General features: G+C 35.1%; 1 protein-coding gene across 2 annotated transcripts in view; it reads left to right on the top strand.

The window, feature by feature from the left end:
- Positions 1–27,329, top strand: part of LOC128994946 (uncharacterized) — a 60,154-nt gene extending 32,825 nt beyond the window's left edge. For both annotated transcript variants that reach the window (XM_054419797.1, XM_054419796.1), the window contains exons 3-13: positions 1,363–1,562; positions 2,113–2,217; positions 7,737–7,892; positions 15,950–16,091; positions 16,600–16,730; positions 20,092–20,237; positions 20,391–20,540; positions 22,280–22,427; positions 23,220–23,331; positions 24,871–25,023; positions 26,728–27,329. In XM_054419797.1, the coding sequence (XP_054275772.1) occupies positions 1,363–1,562; positions 2,113–2,217; positions 7,737–7,892; positions 15,950–16,091; positions 16,600–16,730; positions 20,092–20,237; positions 20,391–20,540; positions 22,280–22,427; positions 23,220–23,331; positions 24,871–25,023; positions 26,728–26,891 (1,607 nt within the window). In that variant the 3' untranslated portion in view covers positions 26,892–27,329. The remainder of the gene's footprint in view (positions 1–1,362; positions 1,563–2,112; positions 2,218–7,736; positions 7,893–15,949; positions 16,092–16,599; positions 16,731–20,091; positions 20,238–20,390; positions 20,541–22,279; positions 22,428–23,219; positions 23,332–24,870; positions 25,024–26,727) is intronic.
- The last annotated feature ends 13 nt before the right edge of the window (positions 27,330–27,342 follow it).

The raw sequence follows: 27,342 nt of genomic DNA, 5'->3' as shown, positions 1-27,342 counted from the left end.
ATTATTGTACTGGTTTTTTGGAGATTGGTGTAGGCCCTGCCCATCGCTGTCTTGTGGAGCTCAGCCTCCACAACCTGAGGTACCCAATTCAAATATGTCCCGCCAAGAAGACACTCGAACTCAAGACCGCTCGCCCATGCGCAGCGAGCACGTGAGCTCGGTACAGGAAGCCAGGACTCGGCTTGGTGTTACTAATCCGAAAGAAGATGGACATGTCGTGGTAGGAGTCTGGGTACATGGAGATAAGGCCCCACGAGAGGCATGGTGTTAGATATCTTATTAGTCTAAATTTCATTAATTATTATTTCCAGATTCTGTAGTCAAAATTGTTTATTTTCACCTTTTAATTTCAATATTTACTCAAATGTTAGTTCACATTGTGTCAAATTGCCTGATTAATAATTATTGCATACATTCAAAGATGATGGTATTTCTGTAGTTAAAATGGTTCAATTAGTATTAATAATCATCAAAGCTGGCTCTTGGGGCCTGTGATTAGCGGTAAATTGTCTTCTCTGGTTAAATAAAAGGATCCAGTTGTCATTTCCTACGCGAACGGTTTGGTCGTTGTACCTAGTCAATCGAACGACTACAATCACCAAAATGTAGCTGAAATACGCCACATATTACCAAGCAGCAACCAAAAGCTGTGATACAAAATGAGAACAGTTGAAGTAGGATTTTTTACTGTTATGTTAATGTAGCCAGTTAATACTAATAGTAAATTAATAAAAGTCTATCTAAGTTACAAACAGCAGGAACTTCCCTTCTGAAATTTCTGCATGAAAAAAGTACTGCATGTACAAGTGCTCACATGAATAAATAAATTATTGCACACCTTTTACATCTTTATGGAATCAAAGGCTATTAAAAATAATAGTAACTTCGGGCATAAAAATCTTTTATTACTCAATGGATGACGCCAGTCAATTAATAATTTACAACCCCTCATATCTCAACAACAACACTAATGTGTATAATGTGTGTTGTGTATAATGTTGTGCATCCCTTGAAACATATCCTTGCTAAGTCTCATCTTTGTAAGTTTTATGATGCAAACAGTAGTTGTGAAAACGTGGCCATATCACCTCATCATATCACTAAGTGGTATACTTGCTTGTATTTTAAGCTGATTGAATACCAGGTTAGTTCAGGTGGATGATCTGTACAGTTTTAACTGACTAAAATCAGCTGATTCGTGGCCAGGAAAATGTATTATCAGCTTCAAGCCTGACTTTCCTCAGTACAAAACCTATAACCTTCTGATTGTTAGGTAATCTAATCACTAAACATTCGGCTACCCTGCTATATTAGAAGTACCAGATGAGCTATTGCTGTTCTAATTTATGTTGTCACCTTCAGATAATGCTTACACAAACATCAAGGAGAAAACACAGGCACAGCGTAAGAAGCTCAATAAGGAGATCAAGATTTTGTCGGCGGAAAACCAAAAGTATCGGCAACAATACGAGGAAGTTCTCAATGGGGACAAGACCAGCCTTCTACCGGTGCTTCACTCCCATCCCAAACTGCAACTGGCTTTCAAAAATCTTGATCCACAGGTAGGGCTATGCTTTTTAAAAGTTGCTATTACTTACTGAATCTTAAAAGTTGATCAAATGAAAAAATAAGGACCTAAAAACACATTTTTACTGTAGGTGTTTTTAAAAATGATTTATTTATTGAAAACTCTGTAAACAATAACAAAAAATACAATAACCATGGACAAAGTCCGAGGTAATGTTAGTATGTTGGAGTGACTCTGTTCAAACTTTTCTTTATTTAACGAATATTTGTATGAAAGCAAAAATAATTAAGTTCTTTTAGAAAGTAGGAAAAAATACTAAGGTATTAAAAGTGTTAAATGAGTTATAGAAGACTTATATAGCAAACATTATAATATTAGCGAAAAAATGCACCAAAGTACCTATAACTTTTGGGTAAACATGAGATCAAAATCTTGTGAAGTTTTCAAATTTCTGTTTGTCATTCTACAGTTTTCTGACATATTTGAAAATTACACATTACCAAGTACAGTGGTTACTAATTTCCTCCTTAAAAAGAGATGGAAAATCTGGCTACACACACACACATATGTTCCATTTATTTCAGGGAATAGAAGAAGAACTAAAGCAGTCAATATTTTGCAAGAACAAAGAGCTGGATCGATTGAGATACAAAAGGAAAAATCTTGAGGATATTCTACTAAGTAAAAAGGTAAAACAGATAAATATAAGTGTTTTTGCCATCCCAGTTTTAAGAACTTAAATGATATTAGATTACCTTTTTAGTTGTTGCCTTAGTTCTTGAGCAAGATGTTGGTGTTTAAGAAAATGCCACACAAGCTTGTGAAATCCATAGTGTGCACACAAATATTAAGATCATTTAGGATTTTTTGAGAGGATAGCAGGCTTACCTGAATGGGAAAGAGTCCAAACTGGCACAGGAAACATAAAACAAAACTTTACACTATATACACAAAACATTAGAATATTTCACTGTCACTGACAGCATTTTCAACTAAGGAAGAGAGAGTTTTCTAGATGTCCAAAATGGTGGCCAGTGAGTTGTTGAGGACTCAACAATTTGACTAAACAACACAAAATGAAGTTCTAAATCTCTTGTCAAATACAAACATTTTGTCATATGATAGATAATTTTTTAACTTTTGTTCATACTAACATTTTAGTGATATCAGAATTCGACTATTATTTTAGTTTAATAATGGCGGCTCTCTACGTGTAAAATTTGGTACCTACTATTTTAAATACCCAATATTTATTAAGAAAATACAGATATCTCTACTATAGTTAAAATTTTGCATTTATTATGACTTAAGCTTTACTTTGATTTGCAATGTTACCATAATATCATGGAAAATAAAATTTCAAAATTTGTTTGGATAATATAAAAACATATATAGCCAAAACTCATAAATTTAAAATAGCATCATATGGTTCAATTCAACAAAGACCCACTAGCTTTATAAATAGACTCTATTTCTATCACTAGTCAAAGGTTTAGGTCTTTATTTCTATCACTAGTCTCTAGTTCTATCAACAGTCAAAGGTTTAGGTGTTGTAAATTCTGTTATTTTTTGTAGTTTTACTTTTACTTTTATTACTTTTAATTATAGCTTTTAACATTTAAATAAGGACATAGATGAACTTGTAACAAACTTTATTCCTATTTAAACCATTCTTCATTATTGATCTTATTTACATAACCCTTAATGGTAAAATGTTCTATTTATCTTTAAACTGTCAAAATGTCTCTGAATTTGTTGAAGTTTGGATACGTTTGAGGTTTTGTGAACAAATCAGCTATCTGATCATCAGTCGGGCAGTATTTAATTTCAAATTCTTGATTCTGATATTTTTCACTCAGATAATGAAATTTCACCTCAATATGTCTTCTTCCTGTTAAACTTAACTGACCAGATTTAATTAGTTTTATAGAACTTTGGTTGTCCACATACAAAGTCACTTTTACTAGTTTTCCCGTTATCTCTTCAATCAAAGTTCTCAGATATGTGAATTCCGTACAGCAATCTGCAGCGGCAATGTACTCAGCCTCTGTTGTAGATTTTGCAACAGTGTTCTGTTTTCGTGATCGCCATGATATTGGTCCCCCAGCATAAATTATAACATAACCAGTGGTACTTTTTCTTTGATTCTTATCACCAGCATAATCAGCATCGCTGTATGCAATAAGTTCAAGTACTTCTTTTTCTCGTTCTTGTGACTTAGAGAACTTTATTTTTCTGTCTTGGGTACCTTTAAGATATCTTAGAGTTCTTTTAACATTTTGTACATCTTCTTTCTTAGGTCTCTCCATGAAACTACTTTCGTAACTAACTGCATATGACAAATCAGGTCTAGTTTTACTTGTGAGATATAGTAAGCTTCCAATAATTTCTCTGTAGTTAGAATTATCATCATCAGATTTTAAATTTTGTTCTTCCTGATTTTGTGGTGATATTGGGGTTTTAACTGACTTGCAATCTGCCATGTTATATTTTTCCAGCACTTGTTTAGCATACTTCTCTTGGGATATGTACAAACCATCATTTCCCTTTTTTAGTTCCATTCCCAAGTATGTTTTAAGATTTTCATTTCTTGTGATGCCAAACTCCATGTTCAACATTGTTATTAAATGCTCTATTCGTTGTTTGTCCTTTCCAAAAACGATACCATCATCTACATGAATTGCGATTATGATTTTTCCTTGGTTGTCTTTAAAAATACATTGATCAGATTTTAGTTGATCAAGGCCTTGTTGTTTCAGAAAGATTGTAAGTTTTTTATTCCATCGGCATGGTGCTTGTTTTAGACCATAAAGGGCCTTTTTCAGTTTACAGACCTTCCCTTTTTCAGTGTAACCTTCTGGTAGTTTCATGTACATTGTTTCATTTAATTCACCATGTAAGAATGCTGTTTTTACATCGAACGTTTGCATTTCCATGTCTTCTTTAGCAGCAATTGCAAAAAGCAATCTCAGTGCACTTGAATCAACGACAGGACTGAATAAGTCTTTATAATCAATATCATCTGGGTTTTGTTGGCATCCTCTGACCACAAGACGTGCTTTATACTGACCATCTTCCTTAATTTTAAAAATCCATTTAGCTGTAAGTAATTTTTCTCTCTCAGCTTCTTTTTCATCAACCAATTCCCAAGTGTTGTTTATTTTAAGAGATTGTTTTTCCTCTTCTATTGCTTGCATCCACTTATCTCGATCTGAACTTTTCATGGTTTCACTATATGTCATTAGCACTTGGTCTTCCTCTAAACAGTAGACGTCATATATTTTGGGTTTTTTTATCACTCCTCTTGGCCGAAGGTTGTATCCTTCTTCTTCCATATTTTGATCCAGGTTTCTATCTTCATTTATAACTCCGCTTTGACTTTCATCATGTACTTCTTGGTTTTCTCTGGGTCTATCTTCATGTATTACTCTTTGGTGTTCTCTTGGTATATCTTCATTTATTACTCTTTCTTCATGTACTTCTTGGTGTTCTATAATTTCATTTTCCCTTTCATTTATTTCTTGAGATTCTTCTACTTCATCTTCCCAATTACTGTGTTCTTCATTTTCTTCTTCAAATTGTTCAAGTATTTGATCATTTTGTAATTTATTTTCTTTGTTTTCACAGAAAAATTTAGATGTGAAGATCACATCTCTACTTACAAATGTCTCTCTTCTTTCTGGATCCCATAGCCTGTATCCATTCGTGGCGTATCCAACAAACATGGCTTCTTTACTCCTTGAGTCAAGTTTTCTTATAGGCTTTATAACTTTGGCATATACTTTCTTGCCAAAAATCTGAAGATTACTTAAATTTGGCTTCTTTCCATACCACTTTTCAGCGGGAGTATTACTTGATCCAGTTGTAGGACTTCTATTAGCAAGATAAGCGGCTGTTAACACAGCTTCTCCCCACATCTCTTTGTCACATTGGGCTTCAAATAATATAGATCTGGCTTTGTTCATTAAAGTAAGATTTAGTCTTTCAGATTTCCCATTCAGTTGTGGAGTATATGGAATTGTAAAATCAATTTGGATGCCTTTCTTTTTACACCAATCAATGAATCTACATTTTTGTATTCCCCGCCATTGTCACATCTTAGTTTACTGACTTTCAGATTGAAATGAGCCTCAGCTTCAGCGATATACTGTTTAATATACATTGACACTTCACCTGCTGATTTTGTACTCAACAGATACACTTTACAAAAATGTGTATAATCATCAAGCAATGTCAAAAAATAATTCTTACCATCGTATGTAGGAGGATCAATGGGACCACAAAGATCACTATGTATTATTTGTAGTGGTCTTTCAGCTCTTTGTCTCACAGTTTTGAAAGGTAGCCTAATCTTACCTGTTTAGCCTTAGCACACACTGAACAGTCCAAAATAGTTTTATTCTCCTGTTTTCCAAAATGTATACCTTCACACATTTTAGGAAGTTCTTGCAGTTGCTTATGATTTAGATGACCCAATTTTTTATGCCAAGTTTCTAAATTATTACCATCTTGTTCTGACATCATAACAGACTCATTTTGTACTAGATTTACTATATACATTCCGTTCTTAGCTTTATCACCCTCAATCACAACACAGTTTTCTGGAAACTCAATCTTTTCATTTAAAATGTATACCTTTTCATCGTCAAAATATACTGAACCGTTGTTTTCTGTGATTTTGTTTACAGACATAAGATTCTTAGATAATTCAGGAACACAATACACATCTTTTAATAAGCATTCATCATATTCAATTGAACCAACCCCTGTTACAGACATACTTTGACCATTTTTAGCTGTATTTATTTTCTCAGAACATTGTCCAATTTCTTTAAAATACTCACTTTGACTTACCATATGAGAACTTGCTCCACTGTATACAATGAATTGGCATAATTCGTTATTATTAACTAGACATTTTTCACTTTTACTCAAAAAAGCTATTTTAGCGTTTTTGTGACTTTTATTAAATTTATTTTGTTCAGGCTTACCTTTATTCCTAAAAAAAACAGTCCTCCTCTCTATGATTTGTCTTTTTACAAATTCTACAGACTTTAAATCTACAGTTGTTTTCATCATGATTGTTCTTACACATTGAGCACCATCTCTTTGGCTCAAGAGTTTGCTTTAAGATGTCCTGTTGTACCACACGAAAAACATATTACTTTCTTCTTCTTACCTCCATAATTTGCTTCCACTTTAAAAGATACATTTTCGTCCTCTTTACTTGCCATTTTCACTTAATCCTCTTCTAGAGTCAGTCTTGCAATAAGATTCTCGAGGGTTTTGTTTGTCTCCTGAGTAGAATCCCAGGCACTTCTGAAATGCTTAAAGCGTTCCGGGAGGATAGTCATTATCTTTGAAATCATCATTTGTTCTGTGATTTCCTCATTTAGACATTTTAATTTACAAACAATGTTTTGAACTTCACTAATATTAGTATTTACATCTTTGGATTGATGAAACTTGAAATTGTAAAAATCTTGAAGTAGTAAACATTTTTGTTGACCATTGTCTTTCCTGTATATTCTCAATAGTGTATCATACATTTCTTTTGCTGTTTCACATGGCATGAGATGGACTTTCACTTTGTTATCCACTGTTCTCAATATTACATGTTTAGCAGTTGCATCTTTTGTCTTCCATTTCTCAATTTTGTCTGTATCACGTCCACATTCAGCCAAAAGTTCTGTTCCATCCACTATGTCCATTAATTTCTTTGCAGTGAATAATATTTTTACCTCAAAATGCCACATAGGAAATGTGCTAGAGTCTTTCAGTTTTTGTATGCACACTATTTCATCACTATTTACTGATGTCATCTTATCCTTATTACTGTTTTATTTTCACATAAATATTTTTAGTTATTGTTACAAGCTTTTACTGGGACTGGGCCCATAACCTTCTGTTATTTTTTGTAGTTTTACTTTTACTTTTATTACTTTTAATTATAGCTTTTAACATTTAAATAAGGACATAGATGAACTTGTAACAAACTTTATTCCTATTTAAACCATTCTTCATTATTGATCTTATTTACATAACACAAAACCAAAAACATATGGTATTAAACTATTAACTATTTTACAGTTTCTAGGAGGCAGAACATTTTGCCATTACACAAAGTACTATAAGTAATTTCAACAGTAAAACACAAAGTTCTTGTTGGACTTTCAATTTTTTTTTATCAATTAAATTCAATTTCCAGCTTGAACTAGGGTTAGAAAAGAATGCTGAGGAGGCACCGGAGAATTTCCTTTTTGAGCAAGAAATCGCCAACCAGATTCAAAGTATCAGTGTAAAACTGAACGCAGCAAGAACCACCCACGATGTGTACGAGAGAGCACTCAAGATTCTGGAAAAGGTTTGTGCAATCTAATTGTATGGTGCATTTTTAATAGCGAGAAGTAACTTGTCTCAGTTGCATTACCATGCATTGTACATACCACAAATCTTTGTATGTCATATGATGGATTTACTTAAAATACCCCCGCCGCAGCAAACCTGCAGCCTAAGGGAATTTCCATTTGCCTGATTGGATTTACACTAAAATGTCTCCTTAAAAATATCACATTTGTCCCGCACGTGGACTGCGCGCACTTGCGTCCGAGTCACAAGTGTCTGCGCCGCATTGCTCACCTGCGCCGTGTTGACTAGTGTTTTGTGACGGATCTAGAGAATAATTAATAGAAATTGTGCGTTTTTATCCAGTTATTACGTTACCAGTCATAGTAAGTATAAAAAGAGTAATTACAAGAATTAAATCTGGGAGAAAATACAAAAATCACTAAACATTGAAAATGTTTTCGCCCTTTCTTTCTTGTTCTCTTGTGAAGAAATAACAATAAATCTAGATCAGCACCTGAATCTGACTCAGAACTCAAATCCTAATATTTAACATTTTCACACAAGAAACTGTATCACTCATTATGAGAACTGTACGACACTGCTTCCCAATATGCGATGTCAACTGTGCAACACAGACTTTTTGCCCAATTCTGCCCTGTGCTGTGCTGCACTGCCCGGACCGTGCTGCACAGCTCAATAAGCGCCTGGGCTCACAGTCAGTCACACTACCAACTAAGCGACCAACTTCCAACCACATTGAGGAGAGGCTCACAATTATTTGTAATTTAACAAATGTGAGTGTCTACTCAATATTTGTGTATGTTGGTGATTGAGTTGGTAGCTAAAAAACTTGTTTACTCTAGACTTGGGATATTGGAGGTAAACTTAGTTTCTGTATACAAAAAAATGTTAGCTATTTCAGCTATTTGTAATAGTTTGGATTAATTTGTAATAGTTATGTAATCACCTTACCTAAGCAATTTTGATTATAAACAAAAGACAAATTGGAAATACTGTAAACACCATTTATTTAAAAAATTACTATATTCATTTGGTTTATTACCCTAATAGACTAAATATATATAGTAATGACGAATTTTAAAGTTAGGCTTTGTTGTAGGCTTAGTATTAGTCTAAGTTTTAAGAGGCGGCAGGAGTCAGGTTGAAAATCGTCAATCTGTGACTCCTGCAATTGTACGTTCCGCCACCCGCACGGCAAATCTTCAATACCGACACGGGGGCTGGAGGGTTGGGTCTAGTGTCTGACATTGAAGACGTCGCCAACGGTATCGCCGGGCTGGGCTGTGTGTGTGTGTGTGTGTGTGTGTGTGTGTGTGTGATGGAATCTCCGCGCCTCCTTCAACGTTGAGCGCGTTGTCGCTTTCACGCTTGGATGCTTTGAAAACAATTCGCATTCGCACATAGGCATATGTATTTTTGAATACGATTCGCAATTTAATAAACAATCAATTCAAAATCTGTTAATTATTTCATAATAATTATGAAATATGGATAATAATTACATGGGTAATTATTTCATAATAATTATGAAATATGGATAATAATTACATGGATAATTATTATCCATGTAATGCATGGATTAAAAATACGTAATGCAATAACAATGTTTAAATCAGTTTTTAGCTCATGCTGTCCAAATACATTACTCCGCATAATCAAATTATTCAGCCACAGATGTTTAAAAGCCAATATTTTAGTTCGGAAAAACAAAAAATATTGTCCCGTTTTGGTATTATTTGCACAACAAATATTTTCTATTTTCTTAGCATTTTCAGTTACAAAAATAAAACAGTTTTTGCTGTGGATTTGCCTAAAAGCTATAAATTCACTTGTAACAACACAATTTTCTGGGTTACAATGTAATAACCCGAAAAGGTGGTCAAAATAAATTTATTTATGCAATACACATGGACATACAAGTTTATGTCGTTAGCAGCATGCTATATAACCGTACATTTTTATAATACAAAGATACAACATGAAAAAATTTTTCGAACATATTATACAGTGCCAGAACACTTATATCAATTCCAAATCTTAAAAATTATTTACACCGAAAAAATACCCGTAAAAAACAAAATTAAAGCAATAAAATAAATATTACATCATAGATAAAAAACATTAATAACATAATAGTTTCAGTCTGAAATATTTAACTAATGCAATTATTTACACGGAGAAAAATAATACTATTTGTACAACATAGCAGACACAAAAATGAACCACAAAGATTATTTAAAGGGATTATGGATTGAATTCATTACGTCAAATGTAATCGGCTTCAAAACACTTAAATAAATCAAAATGTTTATTGCCTAAGCTAAATACCAGAAGTGGATCACATTTTGTAATATGAAACTAATGAAATTATTTATCACATTTGGCAAAAACATTAATAACATAATACTTTAAAATCAGAAATAAGACAAAACGCACAAAAATGAACCACAAAGATTATTTAAAGGATCCAGGGTTGAATTCATTATGCTGAATTCAATTGCCTTGTAAAAACTTATGTAAATAAAAACATTTATGCTAAATATGAGAAGAGGATCACAGTTTGAAATATAAACTAATGACATTATTTACACCGAGAAAAATCATATTTACAAAATAAACATACAAGATTAGTTAAAGTGATTAAAATACAAGCAGGTTTTCAAAATAAGCAGAAATTAAAACTGTGAAATATTATACTATAGACAAATAAAACACAATAACCTAACAGGACGAAACGGAAACAAATTAACCTTCATTGGACACCAAAATTTTGTCTTTATTCTTCTGAACTTCCATTCTGTTCATCTGTTCTATCTTTTTTTTCTTCTGTTCTTCCGCTCTCTCTATTTTTTTCTTCTGTTCTTCCATAATATATGTTGGGTTTCGGATGGGCATGGATCGGATATGACGAGGATCGACTAGCTCCGGAAGTAGACAGTCCATGTAGAAACGTTCAAGTTTGTCTTTCATGTTTACGTTCCAGAATTCGTCGTCTCTTTCGATCCTTTCTACTTTCAGCCCTTTGGGGGTCCACAAGGTAAACTGGCAGTATCTTCTTTTGGTGACATGAAGTTGTCCCTGCACTTGATAAAAGAAGTTATGGGTTGTGTTTATGGGACCAATAGTACCATTTTTTTCTTTAGTCCAGAAGGTGACTTTTCTAGCCAAGATTGCCTCTTCCGGAGTCATGTTTTTTGCAGATGATGGACACTTGATCTCTACTATACCATCATCTCCAATCAGACCGTCTGGAGTCGCCCCCAAGAAAAATTGATTTTCATCAATAAAGAGGCCACATGGTTCAATAATTTTACCAATTTTATTGGCTAACTCTTGTCGAGCTACCTCTTCATTGTTCCTGCCCCAAACCATGGCCTGACAGTCAAAAGCTGTGTATAGCATCTGCTTGATAGTTGACTCGCAGCCGGTCCATGGCTTCAGTTTGCAGATGCGTCCGAAATTTGATGCTGTTAGAAGATTTCTCCTCGTTTCCAACCATTCTCCACAGTCGCTCTGGTAGATGGTAGCCCTTTCAATGTCTCTTATTTCTTCTGGCGTTTTCTTTAAATTGTTTAAAAACTCTGTCATTTCCTTTTTCATTTCATCTTCCTCAATATCCGGTCGTTGTGCAGCTGGCCCGTAGTCTTGGTCTTGTGTAGTGGTATTGAACAGTGTCTTTTTACATTTCTTCTTTCCACGCTGCAACTGAACCTTTCGCTTTCTTTTCACGCCAGTACTTTTGGTAAAATAACCAGGGCTACATTTATACAAATTCTTGTGTAGATAGTAGTGGACATTACCAGTATTATGCTGGACCACTGCTGCTGAGCACCGTCCTTCGTACGATCCTCGGAGAGCTAAATTTATTCGTTTGCCGCCGACATATTTAGCAACAAGTGAGTTGTAGTGTTCAACTGTGTTACTAGTAACATCAGTGATAAGGCTACGACTGTGGCGGCTTATGTCCTTTACAACTTCGGACACCTGCTGGTACAGTCCCGCTTCCACTAAATCTGGCACAATATTGCTCTTGGACGGCTCAACCACATGCGTTTCTTGACAAAAGTAGCCTCTTTCGACACATTTCCGGTGTTCCCCAAACACATGACTTGGAATATTTAAAATATCTAGTCTAAGTTGATCTACCTTTTCAGGATTTAAAGTTTTTTCGGTTTTTCGAAACTGAACAGCTTTTGTGACGGCAGTCCGACACCTCAAAATGTTGTCACCAATCTTCTTCCGTAAATAGATTGTATTTTTAACTCGATTGCCTGTTGTCGCTATTTGTTTCAATTTATTGGAAAAGTTCCGGAGCAAGTGATTTTTGCACTCTATTTTCTCAACTGTCGTATTCTTGTAAGGCCTAGTCATCCTTATTCTGTTATAAACACTGCTATCGCCGTCAGCTATCAGACGAGCGTATTTCAACCCGTACATTTCTTGACTGCACGCAAAGCCATCGGCGATTATCGCAGGTTCCATACTAGAAGAACTTTGACCTTTTCCCCAATTTTTGTAGCAAGTGTGGGGCTTTGGTTGAATTCCTTGCGTTTCTGCTCTGGCACATGAAGTACAGTATTTGTTTTTTACTCCCATGTAGAGCACCTTCTTTGTATGGTAGCCAACAATCGCTGCCTGAAACGCACCCAACAACACATAAAATTAAATAATAGTTTGATGCAAATGTAATGTGTTAAATAGCAAATCTTAAATGAGCAAAGTAGTGAGTTAGGGCAATTGATTACAATGGCAGCGAGCAATAAAAATATTACTCCAAATCCGTTAGCACACTCAAAAAAACACATTTGGTAGAAACATATTAGTGCCCTGAAATAACTCGCTTATTTTTAAATACAATTTCTCGTAGAATAGAAATAGCTATTTAGATCGAAATGCATTAGAATATACCAATAGAATATCTCATTCGAGTTAATTGCTATTTATTAAATAGCTATTTACATTACAAGTGTAGTAAGAGCGTTTTTACATCACGCAGGTGAATGTTGTGCAACTAGCGGAAGCGAGTTGCATAATTTACCTAAGTGATGTAAACACGCTCTTGCGTAACGTGTAACGTACAAAATTATACCTGACCCGACAATATACATGGGTTTACGTACAATATTTTTCACTATCCATTTTACTCATTTTCTATCAGAAACGTTCTTTTACTAACAAAATCACACCTTTCCCTGACTTATAAATTTTAAATGTCAAGGTACCGTTTGTGATATATAAAAAACAGCATAAGAAAAGATCAAGTTTGGTGTACGAAAAATTCAAATTGCTTAATCCGTTCTCGAGGTAAAACACAGTTTAAAACGTCAAGGAAATAGTGTGTTTAAAAATGAAACCTTTGTTAGATTTTTATTTATTTAAAAGAAAAAATATTCTTTTATGCTGATTGAGCAAAGCAATTATCTGCATTGGATCAGATATTTTTCATGATAAAATTTTAAAACTTCTCCAACCCATTCTTTAGAAATGTCGTAAGAAAGTGTGGTGCGTTTTTAATTTTTTTTCTTTCAGAATAAATTTTCTCATTAATGAATATTACTTTGCAATGATTACTTATTTGACAGCATCCTAAATCCAAATTGGAGTTAATTAAAATATTTAAGATTCTCATTGGTCACGCAGGTCTGCAAAATTAATTTTGACACAAGGAAACAATCCACTTACCACTCCAGATAACGACGAGTAGTTCGTCCTGTATGATCTCTTACACCAGCACCCGTCGGCGACGACAGTGATGAGCGGCGTACCGTTCTGGTCCACATCTCCGAGCTCGATTGCGTGGCGTGCCTCCTCCTCTGCTGCCTTTTTCATTTCTTCCGCTGCAGTATCGATCAGTCCTTGGCGGACCCTATCTTCATACTTGATGAACGTTTTGTTGCTCATCGGTGGTACATTTAGGGTTGAGAGGAATTCCTCTAGCTGGCTGTGACTTCCACCAGTAGTTATAGTTCCGCTTACGGCGCTAGTATTTATGTCCATTTCAGAATTTTTTTCCACTTCAGACCAGACAGACTCTTTGACTTCACAATAATTACACTGAAAGACAAAACAACTTTTCAGCCCTATTCGTTTCTCCCTTATCAACACCATATTACTGATTGTGCAACCAAGAGGTCCATGATTTCCCAGATTTTGAAGTTGTTTAAAAAAATCAGTCATATTTACAATTCGTCGACCACTCAACTTGACTTCAGTTGGAATTTTCACTGTGTTGCCGTTGGGAGGTTCGTTTCCGCTAGGATGTGGCACTTCCCTGTAATAGAAAAAGATAACAGAGAATTAATTCTAATTTAAGGCTTGTTTGCAAAGAGTTTTGATTACTTAAACAATTTAGCTACCTATTATATAAGCGGTTTGGGCTGCATAATGTGTAAAAGAACATTTTGTAAACGCTCGGCACGTGGTTGTACTTGATATCGGAAATCAATTTACATTATAAAGTTATTCAGCCTAGTTTTTTCATAACCATGACTTGCATGCGAAATGCATGGTTATGCATGTGAAATGCTAGCCACGGTTATGCAACACTTGTGTCCTAAGTGTCTGTGAGGATTCAATTGCATTTTGTGACAGTGCGAACGATAAGAGCCTGGCCAAAATGCACCGCGCCGTCGCCCAGAAGTGAAAGCTAGAAAGTCGTAATTCACAAGGTCACAATTCTTTGTCATCCTTCGGCCCTCCCTTTCCGCCCTTGCTGAGGTCAACTACCCTTACACTCGACACAGTGCCCCAACTGATCCGTAAAAAATATAAACATTGGTTATAAGGGTTTCATTAGGACGTGAAAACCACGGATTGTTTTTTTATTACTTATGTTACGAATTATACATAATTAAAGTTGAGTGTATGCTGCTTCATTCCCATTAGCGCAAAGAATAAGCATTCTTCATACTTATTCGTAATTTTTATAAACATTTATTCATATAGAGATATTTTGATATTTATAACCACGTTTTTATACGTGGTTGTGTATAATATAAACGTATATTATACACTGGTTGTGTCAATAGACATATTGATGTATTTAATAGGATAATAATAAACGGTATCAGGAAACTGACACATACTTTATCCCTTAAAGCCATTTAAAGCAAAAAAACCTAAAATAAAATAAAACAAATTTATAATTACCTTATAAATACATACCAAGTTTTCAGTCAAATCAGTCAGTAATCAAGGGAGGTATGGGTTTTAAATATCTGCCATAAAAATAGCATTCCAAAAACGTCAAATTCCATGAAAATCGGATAATTGGTGTCGTCAAAAGCTAATTTGCAATTTTGACACCAATATATGGTTTATGAAATTAAATAAATGTTTAGTAGATTAAATATTTACTTACTTTCTTCTTTTATTAAAGGCTGCCAAACACTCAGTAATTCTTCTTTTCTTCCTCCTGGACGGAAACCTTTTCAAATGCCCCATGTCACTTAAGAAAATCTCAAAACTAGTTAAAGTAAAGTCGTCTCCTCACTTATCACACATGACACAACGCTGGACGTCTGCAATCTCCTTTGCCTACAACGTGACGGACGACGGTGGTGGCACCTAGGGGAAGAACGCTGAACTACAGCGGCCTGCGATCCGCTATCTACACGACTGCCGATTGTAACTAGAATTTCCAAATTAGAAAATAAAATACTTGTACTTGGTTTTTTCGAAACATCAATCGGTTGAAATGATGTCACAATTTCAAGCTTTAAGGAGATATATTTTTAAAGTATTTTTTTGTATTGTGTATAATATTGCAATTGAATTAGTTTGGTCAAATATCAAGAAACTCTTATGGAGAAACAGATTTTGTATTAACAAAAAATAAATTATAAGAAGTAAGTTTTTATTGACTTAATGTATATTGATTTGTGCGTATGGGAGTGTTAAATAATATGACCGAAACAGTTTAACATTCAGTTAATCAGTTCTCATTATTTTTCACATTTAGTGTCCCACCCCCATTGTAAAGCGCGGAGTAGACCAGCCAGCGGCCGCTCTGACTCCTGCCGCCTCTTAAGTTTATGTTTTTATCTGCGGTAGGATGCCATACGGTTTGACGAAGTGCTGGAAGGTCTGAGAAAAGACTTGCTGCACCAAGGGGAGAGCATCGTAAAGGCAGTAGAGATTGGACAGAGTGTTTCGGAAGAGCTCAATGGGTTGCAACGGGAGTACAGGATCACAGGTGAGCCGCTGTGAACATCATTGTATATGGACTTAAAGACACAGCTAACAGCTAAGGTTGTCAGCTTATCTAACTGTAGCAATTAATGCGTATTGCATGCACGTTGTGGCGAAACGTCATAATGAAACTTCTTGGTCCAAGAAATATATCTGCTTTAGTGTGGTTTTGCGGATCTATTGACTTTTGAATATTGGATTAAACGTCCCATCTATGTAGACCAGCTTGCTGCAGAATACGTTGTATTTTCTCCGTTTTTGTTAGGGTGATTTAATGTAACAAAAGTTACTGTTGCTTACTACAAAGGTGTCCAATAAGTTTGGCCTGATAAGAAATCTGTGGATTGTACAGAAATCAGGAATTTACATCAGGGTATTTATCAGTGGCTACAACTACTCTTTCATAATTTTAATTCTAAAACTGGTTACAACCTTAACATGGGAATAGAATATCAAATTCTCCCCATAGTCAAAAGTACCACAATTTTGATATGTTTCTCTGATTTACACAGAAAGAGAAGTGAGAGATAACATGAGACTGCGAGACAGAGCTATACGTGAACTGAAGGCAGAGATAGACAATGTAAGAGTGTATGCCTACACAAGCGGACGCAGGGAGACTGGGGACGGCGGCCATGTGCAGGTAATTAGCTATTCTTAGACCAGTAACAATGTGTAAATGGCCACCTCACTCACTGCGACTTCACGTATACTGAAAAAAGTTTACAGTAGAATCTCTTTAATTCGAACCAATGTAATCCGAACGTCCACTAATCCGAATGCCTCATTGTTGTACTCTATACACAGTACAGTAGTTATTTATTGCATACTGTATTTATTGATATACCTACCGTAATTATTTCAATTGTAATGTACAGTACTGTTTATGCCCTATGTTTACTACTAACTACTATCTATATAAATAAAATTATAGTTTTGTCTGTACATTGCTCAGAATCATACATTTTTAGGTTATTTTTACGTTTTATACATTAAAGAAGCAGAAACGAGTCTTATCTCTATTTCTGTCTGTCTGTCTGTCTTTCTGTCTGTCTGTAACACTCAAGACGGCATTTAAGCTATCTTCTCCAGGAAAACGAGAGTACCTATCAAGATCCAAGTCATCTTAATGTATTCAATGGATTGGCGTCAGTGTCTTTAGCCAATAAACTATGGCCTCACTACTTTGCAAATAAAATTACGGACGTTCAAAAATGCAGTTTTGTGCGATTTTTGTCAAGTTTTTGTCCAATTTTTATCACATAATCATCTATGAAATAACGAACAGCTGTTCGGATCAAGATTATTTTTTCTAGCTGTCACTGATATGTTTACAAATGTTGTTTACAAATACCGCAACCATTTTCGATCACGTTTTGAAAGCAAATCCCAACCAAGTGAGATTAAAAACGTTTTTCTTACATAATGGATTTAATTAATCGCAAGTGCAATAATTTGTAGGGTAACCGTAAATGAAAATAAACATTCTTTGTGTATAAAATTGTTCTTGAGTTTTGATAACCGGGAAAAAGACCTTGAATCAGTGTTGTATATGGCTGGGAAACTTACATTTTTTACATACGCGTTACCAATAGCTTACATAAAAGGTTTCAACTCATTGACGGCACTTCAATGGTGGTTGTGTAAAGTGTAAAAAGACAACTGCAGTTGGTGATTGTAACAGAGGTTTACGGATTATGATAAACTCCCTTTTCCAATGTGTCTTCTCACCGCTATGTGCTGCAATCGCTGGACCATACAGCCAATAGACCAATTATCCATCTCTTGGGTTCGTAGGCCTAAACAAGTGTGTATTATGTATTTTAACTACTTTTAACCATTGTGGAAAGTAGCTTTCAATTATACGCCTACTTCAAGCTATACCTCATAGATCTATAACGCATTTTTTTACTTGAAACTGTCAGATACTGTATTTGTTTATATATATTAGTTTGGCCAGCATATCTGAAAATATGCAAAAAAAACTGCTGTTCTTTATATAGGAAGGGTTCAACTGACTAAAACTATAAGATCCCCGTGCGTAGAACGGGCACACAGCTAGTATTAAATAAACACAGTATTTTACTTTATAAATAAGTAAAATACGGCCACTAAGGGCCCTTTCACACGAGGCCACTGGTGGCGGTCACCGGTGTCAGCCACCAGTTACTGTCCGGGCAACTGCAGTGGATGATACAGTCAACTGATAAGCCACTCCACCAACAGCCACCGTACCATAGTTGAGAAAATTCCGACGAGCAATGAGCATCTCCTTCCACTCGCGTTACGAATAAAGAAATACCTCCGCCGCAGCAAACCTGCAGACTAAGTGAATTTCCATTTGCCTGAATTGATTTGAAATGAAATCTATTTAAATAACATAGGTTTAACGAGTACCTAGGTTTGCTGCTACAGAGAGACTAATACAATGTGTTTTTTAGTAAAATATTAGTAGCTTAATATAAAATAAATAAATTTGCCAAGTTTTATCAAAATATGTATCTCCATAAACAAGCAAACTACAACATTTTACAATATTCTCCATAAAAATAACATGGGAATTTTAAATTTGCAATTTTTTTAATTTTCTCCATGACCAATAACCGTACAAAACACTTTGGTATACTAAATTATTTGTTTTTTGAGCTCTTTAAAATGGTCTAGAGAGAAATTGGGAAATTTTGTGTTTTGAGGGTCAAAAATGAGAAATAGTTATTTGTGTAACTAGTGGTGAAAGTGGCACTTTGCTGCACACGAGGGCAATGTTTACGCACGAGCCGCAGGCGAGTGTGGAATGATCTCGAGTGCAGCAAAGGCCTTTTTCACTCGTGTTACACATTATATTTTTCCTACAGTCACTATAAAGCATATAAATAATTAGTCTTTCAAACACTATGCAACACGTTTTTAGGTTCAGCTGGCAACACAAATGGTGCCCTAGAGAAAGTAGTACCCGCGGTCCGTATCACTCCGCTATGTTTTCTCGGCAAGAAATGTGCTCCGCGTTTTGAGAATATAGTTCCGTATGTTTTTGTAATTTGAAGTGGTTTCCGCGCCTATAAAACAATGCTTAAAAGGTATTTTCTTGTTTATTAAGATCGTAAGAAGGTTTTAAAAACGTTTAAAAGAAAAGTCCAGAAAGTTCAGAAATACCGAAACTATAAACACGAAATGACAGGTTAAATCGTAGTTATAATAGTCAATCAGCTGCTCATAGTATAATTATCTTAAGTGTTGCCAACCTATTTCCAAGCGTACACGGATTACGTGCATAATGGAACCACGCTGTTTTGTGTTGTTTCGTTGGAATCCTGATGTGCGGCAAAGTATAAACCGAACGGCAAAGTATAAACCGTACGGCAAAGTATAAATATGCAGCAATTAGCAGCTTTCTGTACTATAAACAGTACAAGGAAGCCAACTTTGTCGGGTGACTGTAGGAAAAAACAATTTTTACCCCATAAAACCCCCTGTAAAACCCTGTTCCCATGCCTTACACCTTCAAACCAAATTGGCAAATTTCACCAAAATCGAACAAAAATGTCTCAAGTTATCGCATATATATATAAAAATTTGAATGAATAGGGTTTTTGGCCTTTAGGAACATCAAAATAAATAGTATATTGTTCCCGGCTACAGGTCTCACCATGCCACCTACTTATAGCTACTTCCGTATAGGGAAATTCGCTAAAAAGGCGAAGACGCAAGCGTATGTTCTATTGCTTTGCTGGGTACGTACCAGGCACGGGAAAATAGTCTATGAGGACAAGCAAATGCAAGGTTAAAAGAGGCTGCCAACCTCTTTTGTAAAAAAAATTAAAAATAAGTGGTAGGGGAGCTTCCCCTCATACCGCCTAAATTTTGTGAACGGAGTATAACAACCAGCTTAGGTTTGTCAGGCCTCAGAGCTATAATTAGCACTTAGCTATAATATTGCTTCATATTTTACAAAGTACTGCTAGTGAGGACTGCCTATGAAATGTTAAAATTTTCATTTTGTGCAGTCAAACATGATGGACGACAATGGACAGAATAACATTCACAACATCCTGGAGTTGACTATGAGAAAAGAACTTGCTGAAGTGGAGGGCTGCATCAATCAAATCAAGGAGGCAGCAATGGTACATCGTGCTGTGGACATCTTACCCAGGTTTGGCAAGCTAGACATGCGTAATTACTGTGATGTTGGTTGCTAAGAAGAGGCTAGGTTCTCAATCTCTCTTTGATCTTCTTAGTGGTAATATTTCAATACCATTGAATTTTGTTTCATGATTTTTTAAATTGTATTCCTTTTTATTGTTAGACTTAAAGAACAAAAGAGGCAGAGAAAGAGGCTGGAGCGGCAGGTAGCAGAAAACAAAGAGGAGTTAAGTAGAATGTTAGAACTTCACAATCAGCTGGATGTAATGTTGGAGGTGGTCCTGTACCACACCATGACAGATGATGCCAAGGCGTAAGTACTTGTACACAACTAGATAAAAATTATTGGGTGGATTTTAGATTAGCACAACTAACTGAGCATAGTCTGATATCACAACATGGTAATCCATGTCAAATTAAAAACAAAGCTCTCCTATACTCTAATATGAGCTATGTTAACATTGGCATATGAATAGCCAAAGTAACTATGTTGGTTGAACAAATAACAAGGAAAAAGTAAACAAGAGACTTGTCAGTTGTCACATGTGTTAATAACAAGCCATCTACAGTATACTAGCAAATTACAAAATACAGAAAACATCAGTTGTAACTATTGATCAAAGATTAAACTGAAGATTACTCGATATAGGGGGAAATAGTTCCAATCAAATACTAGTTATTTTACTTAGCCCTCTCCCACCAAAACTTAATCCCAGAAGTACAGAGGCAATTTATTGTTAGCAAACTTTGGTCTAGCAATGAAATAAATATTAAAAAATATTATATTTATCCTATGTAAATAAGAATTATAGAAACATGAATCATAGAATCATTTCAATCAGCTGTTTTAATTTACCAGTCAACTGTCAAGACGTTATCCAAATGCTATTATAAACGAGTAATTAGCATAATAATAAGCATTGACTTTAACACGTTCGCTGCTACGGACGTTCCGGAACGTCAGCCGGGCCACGGCGCCAGGAGCTAAGAACGTTCCAGAACGTCACCGTTCATTGTTGTTTAACGTTGCTATGGATAAGCCAGCACGTCACAAGCGTTCTATATTTCTTTGCAGCTCGTGGGGACGTACTTTTCTGACAATAAAAAATATAGTTTCCCAAATCACCACCAGGGTTGTTTGGAACAGGGCTTTGTTTTACCTCTTTCCTGCTAGATAGCGACACTACTTTACCGACTGTAACCTGGGTAGTGCTGCTATCTATCAGAATCACTTAGTACTATATCCAATGCCAGTATTATTGCAGAACATTGCCATCCAGTATAACTACTGTTGTTTTTACTGTAATTCAGTGTATCGGTGGCAATGTCACGCAGCGGCCGTGCGTTAGTTCAGCAACTGGCGCCGTCCCGGCATCTAGCGCTCAGCAGCGAACGTGTTAAGTACATCCTTAGTGTAAATAAACATCTTATATTGTTACTTTACTTAAACTTTAATACTTTACTTTGAAATGTTACTTTACACGAAACACTCATCAACACTTGCTCTATATTTTATAGCCTGTTGATGAGTGTTTCGTGTTGGTGATGTTTGAGTGCACTGACGTCAACTCAATTCACTCTTTTTTAAGAGTAGGAGTGTATGCTTATGCTGCATGCTGAAGTTTTACTTTTACTTAAAGAAAGATTTAGTTTAGCATCAAGAAATAAATCACACTACTTACATAGGTACATAAATAATCATATTTTTCATGATTCTTTCTAAATAAATTGCATTGTAATGTGGTGACATGAAAGCGTTTATTGATGGTTTTGATTAAATAAGACCTCTGGTTTGAGCAAACACTACTTTTACCCAATTAACCTCAACCGAGCAAGGCTTGGTCCCCTGGTAATCCGTGGTCCCTGTGTTCTGAAACACTAACCAGGATGATCAGCTGACTGAGAATTATACAAATATTTTGTACCGCATTTAACTAGAAACTTTGGAATTATTGCCAATAATCAATGGCCACGCGTAAATTAGTTTGGATTAGCGGGACTCTGGGGTATATTTCTGTCTTAAGTTGACCAAGAAAATTTGTTTATTTCTAGTCTCAAAGAGGAACGAACAAAGCTTTACAAGGCGATTGAAGAAGTGAATGACAATATGAAGGGAACCCAGGAGGATCTGGTGCAATTGGGCCAGAAAATCTTGGATGTTCGGACAGCTTTGCTAACACTCAACATTATGTTGGACACAGTGAGTACAGAAATCTGTATTAAAGGTTAAATGTTAAATGTTTTTTGCATTGTCTTTGTGTCAATGAACACAATCTCATTAACATTTCAAGTTCAATTTATCGTCAAGCTGCAATATAATGGGACTTAATTTTACTAACCAGAAAGAAACACGGAAATCTAGAAGAAAAAAACACGGGTAGTCTGCTCAGTTGAGTTTGAGGTGACCTAAACCACCTAAGATAACTCAATACCACCATGGCCTATAATCCCTCAACTCCATTCTAAAAGATGGATTCAAAATTCTCCAAGCTTCCCCACACACAAAGGATTTCCTGAAAACACCCCTAACCACCACCTTTCGCCAACCACCCAACATCAAAAACATTCTTGTTCATCCTAAGATACCGGATCCAATGACAGCAACCAGAAATAAACACCCAAACGGCTCTTTCCCATGTAATACTTACAGATGTAAAACGTGTCCAATCATTTTGTGTTGTATATTTTATGTGTCTCTATGGACTTATCTAAAGATAAGCCTACTTTCCTGCCAATTTCCTTAATAATTCCTGGCAAATGTCCTATTTTTTTATCAGATAACCATATATTTTTAGTTACTTTTTATTCCTGATTCATTCCTGGTTAAAAATAGTCTTTACTTGTTTTAACAATTGCGAGGAATCACTCTAGAATCATCCAAGTATCATCTAAAACTGTTGTGAATCGGTGCACTTAGACATGCCAAATATGTTGGTTGTGGTGTTAGTTTTACAGTTTGTGATAAGTAATGCAAGAAGCAATTTGTTGGCAGGTGTGGCCAAGTGTTGGTGCTGACGACACAATCGACTACATCAGTGCAGAGAGTGAGATAGTCGTAGACCCTAACACTCAGGTCAAACCGCTCTCGCAGCCAAACACCGAGGGTGAGTGTGAGGCTTCCGCTAATGTTTGATACTGTAGGACTGAGAGTCCAAGGGGGGGGGTCATAAAATCATAAAATAAAGTAGCAGAGAAGAACAGGTGAGTCAAACTTTGAACCCTGATAAGTGCTCTCACCCTTCAGAACAGGTAAACGACACCATCAATTACTTGTCAATTGTCACAGACCCACAACCTGTTTATTATGCTTCTACTTGGTTGGTATTGTTTATGCTTGTGATTTTATATTCTTATAAACAAAAAAATTTAATAATTTTAGCAAATTTCCCATATATATGGGGAATATTAGCAAATTAATTAGCAAATTTCCCATAAAGGGAATAAGCTATTACCGTAGTACTCATGGTAAGACCTAAACCCGGGACCCATTTACTTTTCCGTTTTGAGGTCCCTAGAGGCAAAAAACACCATTCGTTCAAATTCCTATGAATATATATGTGTCCGTTAGCACGATAACTCAAGCAGAAATGATTCGATTATGATGCAATTTTGTATAAACCTACATTTATTCAAACGAGTTTGCGAACCAGCATGATCGGACTATGGGAATGAGAGTTTATGGGGGTTTTATGGGGTAAAATTTGGTTTTTTCTATTTCTTACCCAAAAAATATATAACTTAGCAATTTCTTTCCAAACCATTTTGTAGAGCTTAAAAAACAAATAATTTAGTATATTGAAGCGTTATTATGCGCCTAATGGTTACGTAGAAAATTACAAAAAATTGTAAATTTCAAATTCCCATGTTATTTTTATGGAGAATAAGTAAACTGTTGTAGTTTGCTTGTTTATGAACATATTTTGATCCAATTTGGACGATGCATTTATTTCTTAATAAACTATGAACATAAAAAAACACTTCTTTACCCTCTCTTTTGCAGCAAACCTAAGTACTCGTTAAACTAATTCTATTAAAATAGGGAATGAATGTGATATTTTTAAGGTGACATGTTAGTGTAAATCCAATCAGGCAAATAGAAATTCGCTTAGTCTGCAGGTTTGCTGCGGCGGGGGCATTTGATTTCAGCAAGACACTGTAGATCTACAATTCTGCAAACTGAGAAAATATTTTCTAAGACTAGATTGTGAATAGCATAATAACTTGTCAGTAATAAACTACGTGAAAGCATCAGACTAGGTTTACTATCATTTTTACATGATATATCCCATTCCACGTCCACTATATCCAGTATCAGAGATTGAATTTATTTTGAAATGTATCTCTTTCATTTACACATTTTTTATCACATTTTCCAATACCATGAATGGAACTCATGGTCGTTTTGAAGTAGACTTCAACAATATCTACTAGCAAATGCCGTTCTTACATGATAAACAGTAGCTTTAAGATTGTTTTCAATGTTTGCTATGTATCATTGTAAAGCTTTAATGTCCCACATATTTTTACTGCACAGAAAATTTTGTGATTTTTATCTGTTCTTTTCCCTCATGATTTTTAAACTATTAAATAAGTTGTGGAAAATATAACCAAACTTCAATAAACAGTATTAAAATTTGTTCCAGCTCTAACTCTGATGGAGCAAGTGACCAAGAAGTTGAAGTGGCTGTTGAGTGTCGTGGAGACCTTGGACAAGACGGACAGGAAGCCAGCGCAGAGGCAGAAATTGAGCCACAAGTCCAGCAAGGTGCAGATAGCCGAGGATGACGCCGACAACAGTAAGTGTAGGACCAGGCTTTGTGAAGCGGAATATACATGATCATATCTGTGTCTAAAACTAAAATAATCTATCTATCTATCTATGTGGATAATGCCATTGACTTTTTGGTTAGTAAAGAAGTAGACTTCACATCTGTATGGACCAGCTGCGGTGTATTTCTTATCAAACAATAAACAAAACATATTAGTTAATGAGCCACTCAGTTTGCTAATCTAAAATTCTCCTCGATGTCTTAGTTTTTGTTATTGAAATACTTCCCATAAAAAGGTTAATAGGAGATATTGGTGTTTATTTTTACATGGGGCTGATGAAGAATAAAAAATGGCCACCATTCTGCAATGGGTCGAGATAGAGACCCCTAATTTTTGCCGATATTATTTTTAACTAATGGCCTTTTAAATGAGGTGTCGCTTGATGGGACTTTACATTAAACATTTTTGAGTAGCCCCCAATGCCCCTTTTTGGATTTTCAGACGAAATTAGGTTACCAACAACAAAGTGCTCTTTTATGCCATATACTGTAGAGGTGTTCAGAGTTTGGTTTTACTGGTGTAACCCATTAAAATGTTAATAGGGGGTGTTTATACTTTTGCACCACTCTGTATAACTCCTAGTTAGTAGAAGAGAGTGATTTATCTTTAATCCACTCTAAAATATTGCTATTACATTTTGTGATCCTATTTTGTGCATCTAGCCTTTGGACATTTTTTTTGTTTTGTTTTTAGCGAATTTCCCATATAGGGAATAAGCTATTACCGTAGTACTCATGGTAAGACCTGGACGCGGGACCGATTTTTTTTTTCGTTTTGAGGTCCCTAGAGGCCAAAAACACCATCCGTTCAAATTCATATATATATATATATATATATATTTATATATATATATATATATATGTGTCCGTTAGCACGATAACTCGAGCAAAAATGATCCGATTTTGATGAAATTTTGTACAAACGTGTAAACCTACGTTTATTCGAACGAGTTCGCGATCCAGCATGATCGGACCATGGGAACGGGGGTTTACGGGGGGTTTTATGGGGTAAAAATAGGTTTTTCCCATTTTTGACCCCAAAAACATAAAATTTAGCAATTTCTTTCCAAACCATTTTGTAGAGCTTAAAAAAACAAATAATTTAGTATATTGAAGCGTTATTATGCGCCTAATGGTTACGGAGAAAATAAAAAAAAATTGTAAATTTAAAATTCCCATGTTATTCTTATGGAGAATAAGTAAACTGTTGTAGTTTGCTTGTTTATGAACATATTTTGATCAAATTTGGAAAATGTTTTTATTTCCTACTAACTACTAACATTTTACAAAAAAAAAAACAGTTTTACCCTCCCTGATGCAGCAAACCTAAGTACTTGCTAAACTAATTCTATTTAAATCGCGAAATGTTATATTTTTAAGTAGACATTTCACTATTTCAGTGTAAATCCTATCAGTCAAATGGAAATTCGCTTAGTCTGCAGGTTTGCTGCGGCGGGGGTATTTTACATAACTTCCTTATTTATATATTTTTTGACTGCAGTAGTTTATTATTTGGCTAGAATAAATCGCAAATTTGAATGAATCTTGACTTTTAAATACTTGCGCACCCCTACTAAACAGCCACTTGAATTTCCTTTGAAATACCATATGGTATGTATTTTTTTGTGTTGAAAATATATTGAATCGTTACACTATTAACTCGTGTTTCAGTCGTGTCAGACATGCTAGATGAGTTAGAAGACATGGACGACCCGTCAGTTCCCACCAGGAGGTACATCAAAGCAGAGAGTCAGAGGATCGTAGATATGTACAACGACCCGAGGGCCCTGTTTGAGGTTGCACCAATCAAATACAAGAAACACGCTTGCTTCTAACTGCTGAGAATGAAACTCTCTAGTGAAAAAATAATCTGTTTGAAATTTAAAAATCTACAGTAGTTTTGGTTCTATAGGATGCTATGGCAATTCTTTTCAAAAGGAATTTGAAAATTCGTTTTTTGTAAAAGTTTCCGTTTGAGATACATTGTATTAACATAATACACTTGTTTAATTTTTATGTATCGTATTATTTTTCTAAAGGGTTTATAAAGAGTTATTGTTGTAAGAAAATTGTTTATATAATTACGAGTGTGTGGACTTGTTATTATTTGTATTAAAAGATTCTTAAAGCCAAATATTTAAATTTGAAGTTTTCTAGATTACCTGATTGAAGTTGTTAAACAAAATTTGCCATGCATGAATTAGAATCCATTTATAATACTAAACAGTGTGAGATGTCTCAGCATTGCATTGTGATATTTGGTTCAAGATGTGAAGATGCGGTAAA

Source organism: Macrosteles quadrilineatus, unplaced genomic scaffold (genome assembly GCF_028750875.1).
Source record: "Macrosteles quadrilineatus isolate MER2022 unplaced genomic scaffold, UCM_ALF_1.0 Scaffold_5__1_contigs__length_97177068, whole genome shotgun sequence".
In the NCBI taxonomy this organism is placed as follows: Eukaryota; Metazoa; Arthropoda; class Insecta; order Hemiptera; family Cicadellidae; genus Macrosteles; species Macrosteles quadrilineatus.
This window is presented reverse-complemented; position numbering and strand designations above follow the sequence as displayed.